At 42.0% G+C, this 17,401-nt stretch overlaps 1 protein-coding gene across 3 annotated transcripts in view; it reads right to left on the reverse strand.

Annotated features, from left to right (window-relative positions):
• The window catches only part of Cfap43 (cilia and flagella associated protein 43), a 100,970-nt gene that overhangs the window by 15,227 nt on the left and 68,342 nt on the right, over window positions 1–17,401 (reverse strand). For all 3 annotated transcript variants that reach the window (XM_036171992.1, XM_036172000.1, XM_036171986.1), the window contains exons 22-28: window positions 16,838–16,954; window positions 15,361–15,588; window positions 13,722–13,928; window positions 12,091–12,180; window positions 11,782–11,862; window positions 10,927–11,052; window positions 4,668–4,787 (exon numbers count right to left, since the gene is read on the reverse strand). In XM_036171992.1, the coding sequence (XP_036027885.1) occupies window positions 4,668–4,787; window positions 10,927–11,052; window positions 11,782–11,862; window positions 12,091–12,180; window positions 13,722–13,928; window positions 15,361–15,588; window positions 16,838–16,954 (969 nt within the window). The remainder of the gene's footprint in view (window positions 1–4,667; window positions 4,788–10,926; window positions 11,053–11,781; window positions 11,863–12,090; window positions 12,181–13,721; window positions 13,929–15,360; window positions 15,589–16,837; window positions 16,955–17,401) is intronic.

Below are 17,401 nucleotides of genomic sequence, written 5' to 3' on the forward strand. Positions count from 1 at the left end.
TTTGTCACGTCTTCTAAATCTCTTAGAAGCTGCATGTCCTGTTAGGCTGCCTTCTCTCCTTACAGTTGTTTGTAGCCATCGGCAGTCTGTAGTTTTATGTCTCCCCAACTGCTTACTCCAAGTGCAGATTTTTTTTAAAAAAAAAATTTTATTAAGAGATTTTCTTATATTTTTGGTTGTGAGCCTAGCCTTTAATGACTGAACCATCTCTCCAGCCCTGATGATGACTTTCAAATGGCTGAAAGACATTTAAAGAATTGCTCAACATCCTTAGTCATCAGGGAAATGCAAATCAAAATGACTCTGAGATACCATCTTATACCCTTCAGAATGGCTATGATCAAGAACACTGAAGACAGCTTATGTTGGAGAGGATGTGGAGCAAGGGGAACACTCCTCCACTGTTGCAAACTTGTACAGCCATTTTGGAAATCAATATGGCGCTTTCTTAGAAAATTGGGAATCAACCTCCCTCAAGACCCAGCTATACCACATATCTGGGCATATACCCAAGGAATGCCCAATCATACCACAAGGACACATGCTCAGCTATATTCATATCAGCATTATTTGTAATAGCCAGAACCTGTAAATAACCTAGATGCCCTTCAACTGAAGAATGGATAAAGAATATATGGTACATATACACAATGGAGTACTACTCAGCAGAGAAAAACAATGACACCATGAGGTTTGCAGGCAAATGGATGGAACTAGAAAAAAACATGCTGAGTGAGGTAACCCAGACTCAGAAAGACAAACATGGTATGTACTCACTCATAGGAGGATACTAGATGTAAAGCAAAGGATAACCAGACTTCAGCTCACAACTCCAGGGAAGCTACCTAGTAAAGAGGACCCTAAGAAAGACACAGGGATCACCCAATGACAGAGAAATGGATGAGATCTACATGAGCAAACTGGGGGGTGGGGGTGGGTAATGGAGGGCAAGGGTGGGGGAAAGAGAGCTTAGGGGAGGGGGAGGTCCCAGCTGGATCAGGTACAGAGTGAACAATGAAAGAAATACCATGACAAATGAAGACCCCATGGGAATAGGAAGAAGCAGAGTGCTAGAGAGGTTCCCAGAAATCCACAAAGATACCTCCACTATAGACTACTGACAATGGTTGAGAGAGTGCCTGAGCTGACCTACTCTGGTGATCGGATGGGCAAATACCCATCTGTCATGATAGAATCTCAACCAGTGACTGATGGAAACAGATGCAGAGGTCCACAGCCAAGCCCCAGGTAGAGCTCCAGGAGTCCAATAGATGAGAGAGGAGCGATTATATGAGCAAGAGATATCAAGACCATGATTGGAAAAAGTACAGGGACAACTAGCAAAACTAGTGGAAACACATAAACTGTAAACCAATGACTGAGGATCCCCCATGGAACTGGACCAGGTCCTCTGGATAAGTGAGACGGTTGATTAACTTGAACTGTTTAGGAGGCCCCCAGGCAGTGGGGCTGGGACCTGTCCTTAGTGCATAAGCTGGCTTTTTAGAATCTAGGGCCTATGCTGAGACACTTTGCTTAGCCTTGGTGTAGGGAGGAGGAGACTGATATGTAAAATTAAATTAATTATAAAATAAAAATATTTTTTAAGAAAGATTTTCTATTCGTTTTACATGTCAACCACTGATTTCCTTGTCCTCCCTCCTCTCACTCCCAGCCTTCCTCCCCCAACCAACCCCCCAAGCCCACCTCCTCCAAGGCAAGGTCTCCCATTGGGGAGTCAGCAGAGCCTGGTACATTCAGCTGAGGCAGGTCCAGTCCCCTCCTCCCTATACCAAGACAACGCAAAGTGTCTCAGCATAGGCACTGGGTTCCAAAAAGCCAGCTCATGCACTAAGGATAAGTCCTGGTCTCACTGCCTGGGGCCCCCCTAAACAGTTCAAGCTAATCAACTGTCTTACCTATCCAGAGGGCCTGGTCCAGTTCCATGGGGGCTCCTCAGCTATTGGTCCACAGTTCATGTGTTTCCACTAGTTTGGCTAGTTGTCCCTGTGCTTTTTCCAATAATGGTCTTAATATTTTTTGCTCATATAATCCTTCCTCTCTCTCGTCAACTGGACTCCTGGAGCTCCACCCCAAGTACAGTTTTTAAAGCTCCCAAATCCCTTCTAGTCCTTGAAAATTGGCAGCTATATCCAGAGGCCTTGTCAGACCTTGGTTGGACTCTTTTGGCAATAACCGTTTGGGTTATTCTGTGTTCTCTGGTCAGGACTTACACAATAAGTGTTGTCTTTTGGGGATGTTTGTAGCTATGGATGTTCAAAGCACAAGCCCAGTAAATCTATTCAGAGTTGCAAAATGATCATTGTCTGTTTTCACTTTCTTTTTTCATTTACTAATTAAAATATTTTATTTATTTATTTATTTATTTATTTATTTTCAAGACATGGTTTCTCTGCATAACCCTGGCTGTCCTGGAACTCACCCTGTAGACCAGTCTAGCCTTGAACTTAGAGATCCACCTGCCACTGCTTCCTGAGTGCTAGGATTAAAGGCATGCATCACCACCACCTGGCTTGAAATATTTTATAAAGAGATGTTCTACTTATTATTTCATTGCCTAGGGGTAGAGTTTGTATAGTAAAGTCAGTATGGATATTAGATACTTTACAGTTTGGGACATTGCTTATTGCCATTGTCTGAAGGTGACAGATATTGGTGTTACTGTTAACTTAAAAGGCTCTAAGGTCATCAGGGAGGGGCCTCTGGGCATGGCTGTGGGGAATTATCTTGATTACCTTTGAGAGAAGACCCACCTTAATTGTGGTTGGGATCACTTACTGGATGGGGGGAATTATTGGTCATATAAAAGGAGGAAGAGACATGGGCAGCACACATAGATTCATTGCCCTTTGTATGGATATAAAGAGACCAGCTGCTTCAGATTGCTGATGCCTGGACTACCCTGCAATGACAGACTATAACTTAAAACTCTGAGCTAAAGCAAACTCTCCCTTAAGTTGCTTTTGTCAGAGTGCTGTGGAATAATCCTCTTGTACACTGTAAAGATTTGTCACTCAAATTGGTTTAATAAAATGCTGATCGACAAGTAGTCAGTCAGGAAGTATAGGTGGGGCAACCAAATTAAGAATCCTGGGAAGAGGAAGGGCATAGTCAGAGAGTCATCAGCCAGATGTAGAGGAAGCAAGATGAGAATGTTGTACTGAGAAAAGGCACCAAGCCACATGGCTAAACATAGATAAGAATTATGGGTTAATTTAAGTATTGGAGCTAGTTAGTAATAAGCCTAAGCTACCAGCTGAGCATTTGTAATTAATGTAAACCTCTGCGTGATAATTTGGGAAGCGGCTGCTGGGTATTTGGAAGTTGCTGGCAGGATAGAAACTTCTGCCTACATCAGAGTATTTTATCACAGCAACAGAAAAGGAAACCAAGACAATGATCAACTGGCATTTTCTTTTTAAAATGTTACAAAGCCATGAATTTGGAAAATTTTGATGAGTTTCAACAAAGTGCAATAATAATAATAAATAATAATATTAATAAATATATGTTGTGGCGGCATTTCTGTTGAGCTCTTGGCTTGGCTCCAGAGAGCAGCACCTAGTCCTAATCCTTTTTTTTTGTTTAACCACATTTTTTGTTTTTCTTACTTTTTGTTTTTTTTAATCGCCCTATGTGAATCTTATTTGAGAGCCAAGGATCAGAGAGTCCCCCAAGGATCAAAAGCCTATGCAAAACTTGGTCCAGAAAACCTGGAAAACAACTGAGGTACCTCATAATTTAAGTACTTTGTAGCTGGCATTTGGCCTCTGGGAGTTCCTTTTAGGTTGTTTTGAAGGTATAGAAATTAACTATCTAAACTGTAAAAAAGAGTAAATAAATATGCCCTAGGTGAAGGGAAAAGTGTTCCAGTCCTTCGAGGCTGGAACCCCCTGCAGCCATGAAAGGCTAAATTCATTCTTAAGATGCCTCTGTGTCTTCATTCCATGGACCCACATGAACCCACACACTTGTGTAGTGACCACACAGCTACAATATGTAATAATAATAATAATAATAATAATAATAATAATAATAATAGTTGTTGTTGTTGTTGTTATCATTGTTTGTGCTAGAGCCTTGCACATGCAAGGCAAGTGTTTTACCCCAACATTTTATTTTTGATTTTTAAACGGTGTTCTTTAGAGCAGAAGCGACTGTAGCTCCTAAGTCCTTTGGACATTTCCTAGAAGTCTGGGGTTCCCCCCACCCCACAATCAAGTGTACAAGAAGATATTCTAAGCATATTTAAGGAAAATAACAGCTTTGTTGAAGCATTTTCCACATACCATTCATTTCCCCCTTTTAGAGTGTATAATCTGATGCTTTGATACATGCACACAGCTATGTAGCCGCCGCCAGAGTCAAGTTCACAGCATGCTATCATTCCTATTTTATATCCACTTCCCCCAGAACCTCTTGGAAGCTCCTCCTTTTCCATAAAGCAGCTACTTATCACAACCCTGGAGGAGAAGTGAGCAGGAGAGAGAGGAAGTGTAGCAGCATCTGGCTGGAGGAGGCTGGGGTGGGGCCTACAGGCATGCAGGGCCTCAGCACCAGGCGAGTGTGGGGGTCAGCTCCTCAGAGCGATGGATGTCCCACAGGCTACTTAAGAGTGTGAGATATAGAAATGAAGCCTTATGTACCTGGTTGACAACCATCTCTGCCTTTACTCTCCTTTCAAAGAGCCTCTTCAAGTGTTCATCAAAGTTCTGTGTGCTGTCTTGGATAGAGTTTTGAAGTTTCTTCATTTCCGCTTCTAAAGACTAAATTGGAGGTAACAGAACAAATGCTTATCACAATTGGTATTTGTATTTTGCCACATGGAAGAAGCAGAGGGAAGGCAGAGAAGTACTACCTGGACCAACCTAAAATGCTGCAGGTTTGGAATTTTTTATTTCATTTTGTCATTTTATTCCCTTTTTTGTGTGTGTTGTATATGCATGTGTGCATACTTGTGTGTGTGTGTGTGTGTGTGTGTGTGTGTGTGTGTGTGTGTGTGTGTGTACACGTGCCTGTGCACACAGGTGTGAAGGCCAGAGGATGATGTTGGGTGTCCTGACTTACCAGTCTCTGTTTCATTCCTTTGAGACCGTTAAACTTGAAGCTTACTATTTGGGTTGGGCTGGCTGGCCAATGAGCTTTCAGGATCTTCCTGTTGTGCCCCTCCATCCCCCACATCCCCTGCCTGTGCTCCCCATGTCTGCACTGGGGCTATACACATGCACAGTCTGGGCTGGTTTTCTTAACGTGAGAACTAAAACTTTGCATTCAGGTCCTCACACTTGCACACACAACAAGCACTTTTACCAGGACATCGAGCCATCTCCCCAGCCTGGACATTTGAAAATTACATTGGAGGAAAACCATATTAAAGATCACTAATCAAGTAGGCCTAGTAAATCAAACTGCAACAAATCTTTCCCAAAAAAAATCTGACTACAGATAACAATTTACAGACACAAAATTTTGCTTTCCCTCCCATCTTTGAATACCTTGAATTTTTTATATTATACATTCTGTTTTGATGTTTAATTAAAAATACTTACTTATGTGTGTGTATCTGTGTGAGGGTAGTGCTGTGGGATATTTTTCTGTATGCTGTGAATATGTGTTGCTCTGATTAGTTGATAAATAAAGCTGCATTGGCCTATGGTAGGGCAGGATGGAGCCAGGTGGGAAAATTCAAGGGAGATAGTGGAAAGAGGAAAGGAAAGGTGGGAGAGATGCCATCCCGCCATCCAGGGAGCAGCATGGAATGACACACAGGTAAAGCCTCAGAACATGTGGTGACATACAGATGAGTAGAAATGGCTGAGTTTAGTTGTAAGAGCTAGCTAGCAAGAAAATTGAGCCATAGGCCATGGCCATGCAATTTGTAATTGATGTAAGCCTCTGTATGTTTATTTGGGTCTGAGTGGCTGCAGGACTGGGCGGGACACAGGGGATCTTCCAGCTACATTTGGCTGCCCAATGTTTTGGCTTGACTTGCCACCTAAAACTTGAGAGAACTTAAAAAAATATTCTAAAACAGAGCTAAGAACAGCTTTCTAGTGTGTCTCTTAGGCCAGCCACAGCCTGCAGGCTCAAGCTAAACTATGGCAGGTTTGTGGCATGTGGGCTTGACTTGCAGTATGATGGATTCCCACTGTGGTACACAGAGGTGTCTCCAAGCCATGCGGTATGCTGTGTGGTGGATTTAGCTTTTGCTAGTACAAAAAAAAAAAAAGTTTTCTGAGCTACACACTATACTGCTGGATGGAGGCCAAGACCATGGCTCCCAGAGCTGGAGGTGAATTACCTCTACCATGCTGAAAAGCTGAAGTGGACGGAGTGAGCAGACAAGGTTGCTGCTCTAGTCCTAAACATGCAGCTTATCAGTTTAACATCTCTCCTGGTCAGAGAAGGATTATAGATTCACATTAAGTCAGATTCAGATGAAATAAAGCTCTAAATTGTTTACAGTGTGTGGAAAAATGTATGTAGGCTTGGAAGAGAGAGGAAAAGGAGTATATGCAGTTACATAAAGAAATAGCTTTAAAAAATAAAGTCTTTTAAAGAGACAGTAAAAGTAATATAAAAAATAAGCCATGTAAAGATGGAAATCACACACAGAGTCTGGATTATATTGTCTTTGGGATTTTTTTTTCCTTTGAGGCAGGGTTTCTCTGTGTAGCTTTGGAGCCTTTCCTGGAACTCACTCTGTAACCTTGAACTCACAGAGATCTGCCTGCCTCTGCCTCCTGAGTGCTGGGATTAAAGGCACTTGCCACCACCGCCCAGCGACTTTGGGATTTTTAACTGCAGAAAGACATTTGATTGTAAAGGCTGCTGAGTTAAACCAATAAGTGTATTTTAAAGGCATCTTGACTTCAAAATTTGTGTTTAAGGATATGTTGCTTTGGAAAGAGGTTCTGCTTTTGTTTCTATGGAAGATGAGAACCTGTGGGTTGCTTCCAGGCTCATATGGTTTGATTAGCCAAGACCCCCTGAAAGGTCTCTGATGATACCATGGCCCAGATGAATCAACATAAAAAACAGCTTCAAGGCAACTGGTTCAGATAATACAGCCTCACAGACTATTCCAGTCAAGTCTTGACCATAATTCTTAATTTTCTCAGGCTCCCCATAAGATTGCCAACTCCCTCAACCAGCAGAAAGTAGTATGAGAAGCTATGCCCAAGTTCCCAAAATATTGTTTATAAATGTTTATTTTTATTTAAAGGGGGTTGATTATAAATGCAATCTCTAAAGAGGAAAAGGGGATATAGATATGATAGGACAAAAGGGTAGATTATTGAATCTACTTTTAAAGAGCAACAACTTGTTTGAAATGTTTTACATTGCTATGGATTTTTAGTTAATTGATATAAATTTAAAGTTAATTTTGTTATACTGTATGTATAATTCTACTCATGTTTAAGGTATTATGTTTATACAACTCATTTAAAATTGTAATGTATCATTAAGAAATACAGATTAATAGTTAATCATCTATGATATACTTGTAGTCATGTTAAGTTTTCTAGATATACATAGATAAATTTCAATTGGGTAGGTAATCTTCAAACACTTCAAAGACCTATAGCATATGGCATTTAAAATGTTTTAAGAACTTTGACATTTTGGTCTTTGAGACATGTGTGCTCCTGGCAGCATCAATCTGCTTCAGAGAAGATAATGGGCATTGAATAAACACATTATGGAGTTTGCTTTCTTTGTGGCAAAAGTTAGCCACTGGGTGAAAAAGTGCCTTTGCATTGACTGCTTGACAAAATGTTGTATAAACTGGACATGCAGGACCCATAGGAAGGTGACCAATGAACTGTGCAAGATGAGATGGTTCTTCAGATTCCTGCTTCACAGGGGAGACTGCCAAATATCCTACAGGACACAGGGAGAAGTGACTAAAAAACTCTAGACCTATAGGCTGAAGATGGATGCCCCCATGTTACAGAGGAGCTTTGGATGACTGTCCAGGCAGGCAGCTGTCTGTCATTTCTAGATTTTTGGAAGTTACTTTCAATGCACTTCCTGTTTACTTAGGTAATATTATATCCTTCTGGGGTCTTTGATATAGTTGAAGGCTAGATAGTTATAATTATAGTTTTCCTTAGTCATGATAAAAGATAAATTAGATATGAAACTTTAGACTCACAAATAAAGGATAGATATAATATTTTATTTAATTTTGCCAAATACAAATAGACTAGATCTTATTATAACTGTAATTCCTGCTTGATAACTGTTTTATTATATGTAATTTTACTATGTTAAAGTTAAAACCTTCCTTTTTGATTAGACAGAAAAGGGAAAGTACTGTGGGATAATGCTTTTGTGCACTGGTTTAATAAAATGCTGACTGGGGTGAGCAGATGAGGAAAATGCTGGGAAGAGGAAGGGCTAAGTCAGGAGTCACCAGAGACACAGAGGAGGCGAGATGACAAGGCAGAACTGAGAAAAGGTACCAAGTTATGTGGCTAAACATAGATAAGAATTATGGGTTAATTTAAGTGTAAGAGCTAGTCAGTAATAAGCCTGAGCTAATGGCCGAGCAGTTATAAATAATATTAAGCCTCTGAATGATTATTTTATAAGAGGCTGTGGGTCCGTAGGGAGCCAGGTGGGACCCAAGAAACCTTCCAGCTTCAGAGTAGGTGTATGTGTGTGGGTAGGTACACGTGGAGACCAGAAGAGGGTGTTGGATCCTTTGGAGCTGGTGTTACAAGTGTTGTGGATAACCCAGTGTGGTGCTGGGGTCCAAAGTCCTTATAATTGAGAAGTAAACACTCTTAACCTCTGATCCATCTCTTTAGCCTCCTGAACTTGATTTTTATATTACTGAAAGAGTAGTTTGATGTCCAGTGTTAGGGAAGAGGATCAGGTGTTGAAATGAAACAAGATTAGCTGTAAGTAGATCTATGTGTCAGTGTGAGAGCACCAGGCTGAGCAAAAAGAAAGACAACATGGAAAAGCTCTTTAAAATTCCAACTGAGATTGAAGCTAACCACTGAGGGTAAAACTACATTTTGTGTTTGTGTTTTGTTTTCTTTATTCACTGCATGAGAGCAGGTGCAGAGGAGGCAAGAATACTATGCCTGTTAATTTTCTGTCAACTTGGTACAAGCTAGAGACATCTGGGAAGAGGAAGCAAGTTGAGGAATGGTCACCATCGCCTAGCCTGTGGACAAGTCTGTGGAGCATTTTCTTGATGAATGACTGATGTGGGAGGAGGGTCCAGCTGACTCCCCTGGAAGCACCCTGGGCAAGTGGTCCTGGGTTGTACAGAAAGCAGGCTGAGAAAGCCATGGAGAGCAAGCCAGTAAGCAGTGTCCTTTCTCTGCCTCAGCTCCTGCTTCCAGCGTCCTTACTTGAGTTCCTTCCCTGACTTCCCTTCATGGCGGACTACAAGCTGTAAGATGAAATGAACCCTTCTTCCTCAAGTTGCTTTGGTCACTTTTGGTCATGTGTTTATGACAGCAATAGAAAGCAAACCATGACAAATCGTGAATTTAATCAAGGCTGTGGCTTCACCAGAGAGCTATAATAGACACGCAGGGTGAAGGTCGGAAACTTTATTAAAACATGGAGTGAACACAGTTGAATGGTCACTACTGGTCCTAGAGCTTTCTATTGCTGAGATAAACACCATGGCCAAAGGCAACTTGGGGAAGAACATTAGCTCACATGTCCTAGTTCATCACTGAGGGAAGTCAGGGCAAGAATTGAAGCTTGGGCAGGGCAGGGACTGTGGAGGAAGCTGTTTGCCAGCCTGCTTCCAGATTCGTGTTCAGCTACTTTATACCACCCAGGGCCATCTGTCCAAGGGTGGAACTGACCTCAGTGGACTGAGCCCTCCCACATCACCCACATCAATCAACAATCTAGAAAATGACCCACAGACATGCTCACTGGCCAATCAAATGGAGACATTTCCTTGATTCAGGTGATCTTTTCCCACTTGACTCTCGTTCATGTCAAGTTGACAAAGCCACCGGGAACACCACCCTCTACTTTTTGAGCATCTGTATCCCTACCTCTCCAAACCTTAACTTCTTCCACAATTAGTTATTTGGGCTCTTTAGGCTTTTAAACTTAGTTAAAAATACAAATGAATAAAATACAAGCAGGTTAACAACAGATTCAAAGAAGTTGCTGGAAGTATAATGCCATGATAAAACTGGTAAGTTGTACTACCCTATCTTGAGTGATGGTGTGGTTTTATTGCCTTCATAAAAATATTATTTACTCTGTTATATAATGTCAACTTTTTTGGAGGGCTCTTATTGTGTAGCCTAGGTTTCTTAGACTCTCCTTGATGTGCCTGCTCTACCTTCCAAGTGCTGAGATTGTAGGTATGCACTGCCATGCCCAGTTACCACCAACTCTTATGTCTCCACTACAGCATAAGCTATTTTAATGTGGGGATGTTTGTTTGATCTGGAAGAACACAAAAATAGAACTATATTGCAAAACCCTCAAATAAGACCTGAACTATGTGTCATGTTGATTGTATTTTTGTTTTCTCAAATCCTTTCCTTAGGATTGAGATAGAATCAGCCAGAAGCATTACTGAATGCAAAGAGCTGTAGCCAAGATAGAGCAATCCCTTGTAGTGTCTTGCATGTGCTAGGTGTTCCTTGAACATGTGGAGGAAGAACAAAGGATCAAATGAATGGTAACAGTGTGGAAAGTGTTGACGTCAATAAGAACTTTAAAAATGTTATGTAGTTCTTTTTTTAATGTATCTAGTCTACAGGTTTTTTGTTTTTTTTTTTTTATCCCAACCTCTTTCGGTTCTCAAGGGACTTTAAGCTAAATCACTGTCCTTGAGCTCTTAGAGGCATTAGGAAAAATTGACCTAGAGAGTCTAGAGATGTCTTATCAATTTTCTGTCCTTCTAACCTTTCTGTACTTATCTCTCTCTTCGTTTAGCTCCTTGACTTTTCTCTCATAGTCTTTGAATTGCTTCCTTTCTTCTTCATTCCACAGAGCATCAGCTTTTGCCATGAAAGCAGGTTGAGGGATCACCTGGACACAAGGAAGAAGCGTGCTCTAGCATATATAAGCTACATCAGGGTAGCACTACAGTAAAACCTCCCAGCTCAGATGGCAGTTAAAAGGGGGAACATCAAGGGAGTAACCTGATGCTTTGATGGAAGAATGTGGGAAAGCCTTACAACCGAGTTTCTACAACTGAGAGGATGATGATAATTTTAGGGTTGCCCAGACTCTTAAGAACAGACTCAGATGGTGTTGGTATCTACGTAGCTGGAACTTCAGGAAGACCTGGAATGTCATGTCCCTGGTATATTTGAACAACTGTAGGTAAAGCAAGATCACCATGCACTATGCTTGCTTGTTTGTGCTCATTATTTCTTCTTCTTTTTTCCTCCTCCCCTCCTCCTCCTTCCTTCTCCTCCTCCTCCTCCTCTTCCTTTCCTTCTCCTTCTCCTTTTTCCTCCTCCTCCCCTTCCTCCTCCTCCTTCTCCTCCTCCTCCTTCTCCTCCTCCCCCCCTCCCCCTCCTTCCTCCTCCCTCCCCCTCCTCTCCTCCTTCTCCTCCTTCTCCTCCTTCTTCTTCTGGTGGTGAATGTTTGTGAGAATGGAAGGCAAATTTGTCGTTGGTCCACTGTGGCATCCTTCTAGGTTAGGGAATATTGGGGCTGTAGAATTTCTAAAACTGAGTTTTACAGGGAACAAAAATTATGTAGCTCTTTCTACCTTACTGTATTTTCCACAACGATGGCAAAATACCTCACCATTTTCAAGATGTCCTCCTTCTTGACTTCCAGAACACCTCCCATCATGTCCATTAGGCCTCTTTGTCTTGCATTGGAGGCCTGGGAAAGAACCAGGATCAGAGAAGCCATTTAAAACAGAGAGTTTACATGTCAGGCAGTGCCTGCCTGCCCTTAGAATGATTACCTGTGGACTTGGGAAGTGACAGTGATATGGGGAGAGAACAGGATAGCAGCTGAGATTCAGTGACCTCTGGACTGTGATAAATGCATGGTGTGTTTCAAGGATGGAAAGAAGGTTCTGGGTACCATTTGAGCAAAACCACATACCCGTGCTTGTTGCAATTGCTCCATTTCAAAGGGTGTGGTCATCTGTGTTTTGGCTGTTTGCCATGGAGGAACGTGTTTTTGCAATGAAATCTGAAAGAGAAAGTATAGTGGTTTTTTGTTTGTTTGTTTTTGTTTTTGTTTTTGCTGAGTTTCTTAAAAAATTCCACACTCTGGGGAAAGCTAAATGGTATTAAGAGGGAGTTAAAGCAACATTCCAGATTTTCAACCAATTTTTTTTTTACTGTGGGATGAAGAGTGCTGGAAAAAATGGAGCCTCACTTATCTATTAACTCTCAGGGACTGTCTCCTCTGAAGAGGAATTTTATTTAGATTAAGGCAGAATGGTAGGAGGTTTAGGAGAATCACCTAAGTCATATCAAAAAAGATAGAGGTCTTACAGTTAAGAGCCTGGGGCAGTCAAGGAGCCGTGAGCCAGAATGTGTGGGCAGAACAGGGGACTCACTAGGCAAGGAGGAGGTGAGAGAAAAGGTCTGTGGGCTTTATTCCCACTGGCGGCGTGAGTAGCCTGTGTAGGGGCCAGGCAGATCAGAGGCATCAGAGATGTGGCAAAACAATTGTGTCGAATGGCTTAGAGCTACAGCTAAGCAGAGCTGGGGTTTCACTAACTTTGCCAAAGTGACTGCCATGACAGGGGACCTTAGAGATTGACAGAGTGAGGTCTTGGTTGTCATCTTGCTCCAGGTATCAGGATGCACAGCAATAGTTAGGAAAAAGAATCAACAAGCACAGCACAGTGGAGGGAAGCGACTGTCCTCTGACTGTGACAATGGAGAGTGTTCAGCTCTCAGCTCTTACTCATGAGCTGAGAGACTATGCTGAAGCTACTTAACTTCTCTTGCCTCACTTTCCTCATCTGTGAAATGGGGATCAAGCTTGTGCAATCACAGATGTATTCCAGTCTTACTGGGGCACTTAGAATGGTTCTTGGCATCTTACTTGGATCACAAAAACTGTCACTCACTACTAGACATGGTTGTCTTTTGCCTCCAAATAATTTCAGTTTCTTTCATATGAGTCAGAGATTTCCTTTGTGTATTTTCTCTGTATTTTTAACTCTTAAAAAGATGATATGTAGTCCTTTCTAAATATTTTGGCTTTTTATTATCAATAAAAATAAATATCCATCCATCCCCTCTCCCTTGGGCCTGTATTGCCTCAAATGACCTAGACAGATAATTAACCAAACTCCATCAGCTTCACTGGCCTGTTGGGGTTCTACTTCAAGTTACTGTACCTGAGTTGGGCCAAGGAGCTCCTTCTCAGACACACCTGGAGCTGGAACTGGGGAGTCTCACTGAGATGAGCTGTTCTCTTTAGTGAAAGAGACGCAAAGTGGAAATTGCACAGAGACACAAGCTAACTCTGAAGACCCCACAACACTCCAGCCTTGGGCTCCTGCTCCCCCTAGGTTGATGTTTAGATCGTCCCTGGATCCATGGGATTCATAAAGGAATCCTTTCTGCTGCTGCGGCTACCCCGCCTGCATTTGTTCCCTGTAACTAAGCGCTGCCTAATACAGCTGCTTCCAATACTCGCGTAGACAAGAGGACGGACAGCCAGAGTTAGGAAGACCTCCTGGACACGGGAGGGATAAGATGGCTGGCCTGTACCTCATCATCTTCCACAACAAGAGCTCTTTCTGGCTGCTCACAGTCTTCAAACACTGGTTGCCAGACTTTGTCTTCCAGTTCCAGGTCTGAAATGATCTCTTCAATTCTGATGTTCTTTTCTCTTACGCGAGCAATTTCGAACTCCTTTTGTTTATAGGCAGCATCGAATTCGCCATTGAAAGTCTTTTTCACCTTGTAAATGATGTCCTGAAATAACAGTAGATTATTGAAGATACATCCTATCTTATGTCTTTTCTGGCAATACAATTCCATATACACCTCTAGGATCATTCTAGAAATGATCACTTAGGAAGGTCAAAATCATCTTCCAGACTGGTGCTTATAGCGAGTCATTTCTAGGTTTAATAATCTACAGCGGTAGCTAGCTGGGTTTGGATTAAGGCAGCAGCAAGATTTACACCCTAACCACCTCTCTCCGGTAATGTGAGCTGTGTTACAATTCAACATGCTGGTCTGCTGGGAAGTACTGATGGGCACTTGGAAGCTTACTGGACAATTCTACTTTTTTGCATGTCCTTAAAAATCTACCATAAAATTTTACAAAGCAATGTACAGAACTCAGCACTTCTCCCTTGGAAACTCGATGGAGGAGATGTGGAGAAAGGAAGCAATGGTGTTTGGAGAGTCTTCCAGAGAAGGACTGCTGTGCCTGGATGCTTCCTATGTACAGTTGAGTCATTTTCAAATAGAAGGAGGAACATGAGTCAGCCAGCTAGGTCAGCCAATAGCTATGGCGGCAGCAGGATCCAAGTGGATTGCCCCAACTCAACTCAAGTGCTAACAGTTCAACCTGAAGTGGCATCTCTGACTCTAACTCTGGTTTATGTTAAGCCAGAGTCTGGTCCATCAGTTTCTCCCACTAAAGAGGAAACCATTAAAGTATGCTAGGAATGAATTTAACATCTGGCACCAGAGGTATTTTGGGCTCAAATGACCTCCTTAGATATACAGCAACAAGAAGAGGACCAGAAGCCGATCAGAGGTGATTAAACAGTTCTGTGTGTAAATAAACAGATGTGCCATGGGTGGAAGAGGAGGAGGAGGAGAAAAGGATGGGAAGCAAGGGCTGAGCGACACAGAAATAGGAACACAAACTTTTATGAATGGGAATAGCTAATGGAATTTCAAACCATCTACAATCTTAGTTGTTAATTAAAAACTATTCATTAGCATCTTCTCTGTTCCAGGTGTGTTCTGAGACTGACTCATTTGGTGGAGCCTCATACTTATTTTGAGGCCATTGTATTTCTCTGAGTCAAGCAGACAGATGAGCAATCACATCCTGACCTTACAAGATCCAGTGGTGTGTGGGTTACTGGGCACATGGAATTAAAGCATTTCTTTGAGCCAACTAAAGTTCTAATAAGAGTGTCTGTTGAATCAGTTAAGGGAAAGCATTCCCTAGAAAACTTGGTATCCTCAAGTCCAGTTTGAATGGGTGGGAGTATCTTTTGCACACAAGCTCTGTCTGTAAGACTTGGATGCTAGTCATCCACATGTTCCTTAAGCTTTAGAGTGATATCCCTTGACTATTGCTACGCTTCAGTGTGAGCCCTTGAAAGGCACGTTGTGGGGCAATGTCAGAGTTTTTTTTAAATAAAAAAAGAAATTCACTTACTTTTAGTAATATAATTTGATTGATTTTCTCCTCTCTGGAATGAAGTTCCAGCTGGCTCGTCAACAAAGAGGTGTCTGCCCCAAAATCAGGGCTCAAACTACCAAGCAGGTAATTGGGCAGACTGGTGTCTTTGATTGTCTTTTCCTCATCCTCTTCCTCTTCATCATCCTCTTCATGGTGCTTTTTAATCAAAGTAGCTGACTGGACCTCTACGATTTCCTTCCGTAGCTAAGTATAGGGGAGAGTGACATGGAGGTCATGTAATCAGAATTCCATAAAGGGCAATTTTCAGATGATTTAATTCGTTCAACAAGCATTTTAAGAGGTGAAATTGTCTTGCCGACAATTTGGCTCAATGTGATGGATGCTGAAATGGCTGCAGGAGGGATTAAAGCTTCAGAAACGGACTCACTATAAATCAAAAGAATAAAAGCGACCCTTGCTAGTGCACAGTATTTACGCTTTCGTGTCGGGATGATACCTGCTTGTAAATATTCTGAGTCCCTCTTGGTACTTAAACTCAAAAAATATATCTTCTCCTCATATTTTATCAAGGAACTTGCTCACATGGGATTAGAGAGTGCAAGCTGATTTAGGCATGCCTTCATTTTGCGCTTCAGAAAAAGAGGGGGTGCAAAGTTCCGGCCAAAACTAAGTTATGCCAAAGGGACACTTTTTACTGCTTTGATGGAGACTCTGGTTTAGAAATTATAGCTGGGATTGCTTTAGGAAAACCATAAATTCCATCGACACAGATTCAGTCTCATCTTTGGTCAATGACCATAAAGCATGGCTGCTAATGTAAGGAAGGACGAAGAAGGGATTGTAGACCCAGACAACCTCCAAGCAGGATGTGACATTTAAAAAAAGCAAATTCTCATACTTGAAGACTAACCAGCATATAAGATATAGACTCTATTTTTTATTATTTGGATATAGGATTATACATTTATGAGGATATAGTCTATAAATTAGCAAGAAATATACATCATATGCAAATTTAGTATTAATTTAATCTCAGCATGAATCCATGTGATGGGGACTATCCTAGCGAGGGTTTCTATTGCCATGATCAAACACCACAACAAAAGCATCTTGGGGAGGGTTAGGGTTTATTTGGCTTACACTTCCACATCACTGCTCATCATTGAAGAAAGTAAGGAAAGAACATGGAGGCAGGAGCTGATGCAGAGGCCGTGGAGGGGGGCTCCTTACTGGCATGCTCAGCTTGCTTTATTATAGAACCTCAGGCCACCAGCCCAGGGATGGCACCACCCACAATGGGCTGTGCTCTCCCACATCCATCACTAATTAAGAAAATGTTCTAGCCGGGTCTTATGGAGGCATTTTCTCAATTGAGGTTCCTTCAAATTCCAGAGACTCCAGCTTGAGTCAAGTTGACATAAAACTAGCCAGCACAGGGACCTTAATACGTGACATCATACATGTAAGTACAGCCACGTGCTTAAAGCGGTACCTTAAGACACTCTGCCTCAGTCTTCTTCTGCTGCACAACCCTCTTCAAGCGTTGCAGCTCTTCTTCTGTGCGCTCTTTCATGGGGAAGTTCTCGACCACATAGGGGATATGAAAGCACTCGGGGGAGATCAAGATGAGATAGGTTCATTTTCTATGATACTTGCGGGCGTCAGGGAAGCATAGGGGCTGTTCCCTCTCATTAAAATCAATCCAGAGGTTATTACACAGTAAGTGAAATTGACCTGACCCAGAAACCCTTAGAACAAAGCAGTGTGATGCTGTTCTAATAGCCATAACCTTTCATAAGACAGCATGCTTTTCTTTCTTTCTTTTTTTTTTTTTTGGTTTTGTTTTGTTTTTTTCCGAGACAGGGTTCCTCTGTGGTGTTTTGGTTCCTGTCCTGGATCTCACTCTGTAGCCCAGGCTGGCCTTGAACTCACAGAGATCCACCTGGCTCTGCCTCCCGAGTGCTGGGATTAAAGGTGTGCGCCGCCACCACCACCTGGCCACAGCATGCTTTTCTGAAGGGATTCTTTCTAGGGCAGCGATTCTGAACAACAACTT

This window comes from Onychomys torridus, chromosome 1 (assembly GCF_903995425.1).
Source record: "Onychomys torridus chromosome 1, mOncTor1.1, whole genome shotgun sequence".
Classification (NCBI taxonomy): Eukaryota; Metazoa; Chordata; class Mammalia; order Rodentia; family Cricetidae; genus Onychomys; species Onychomys torridus.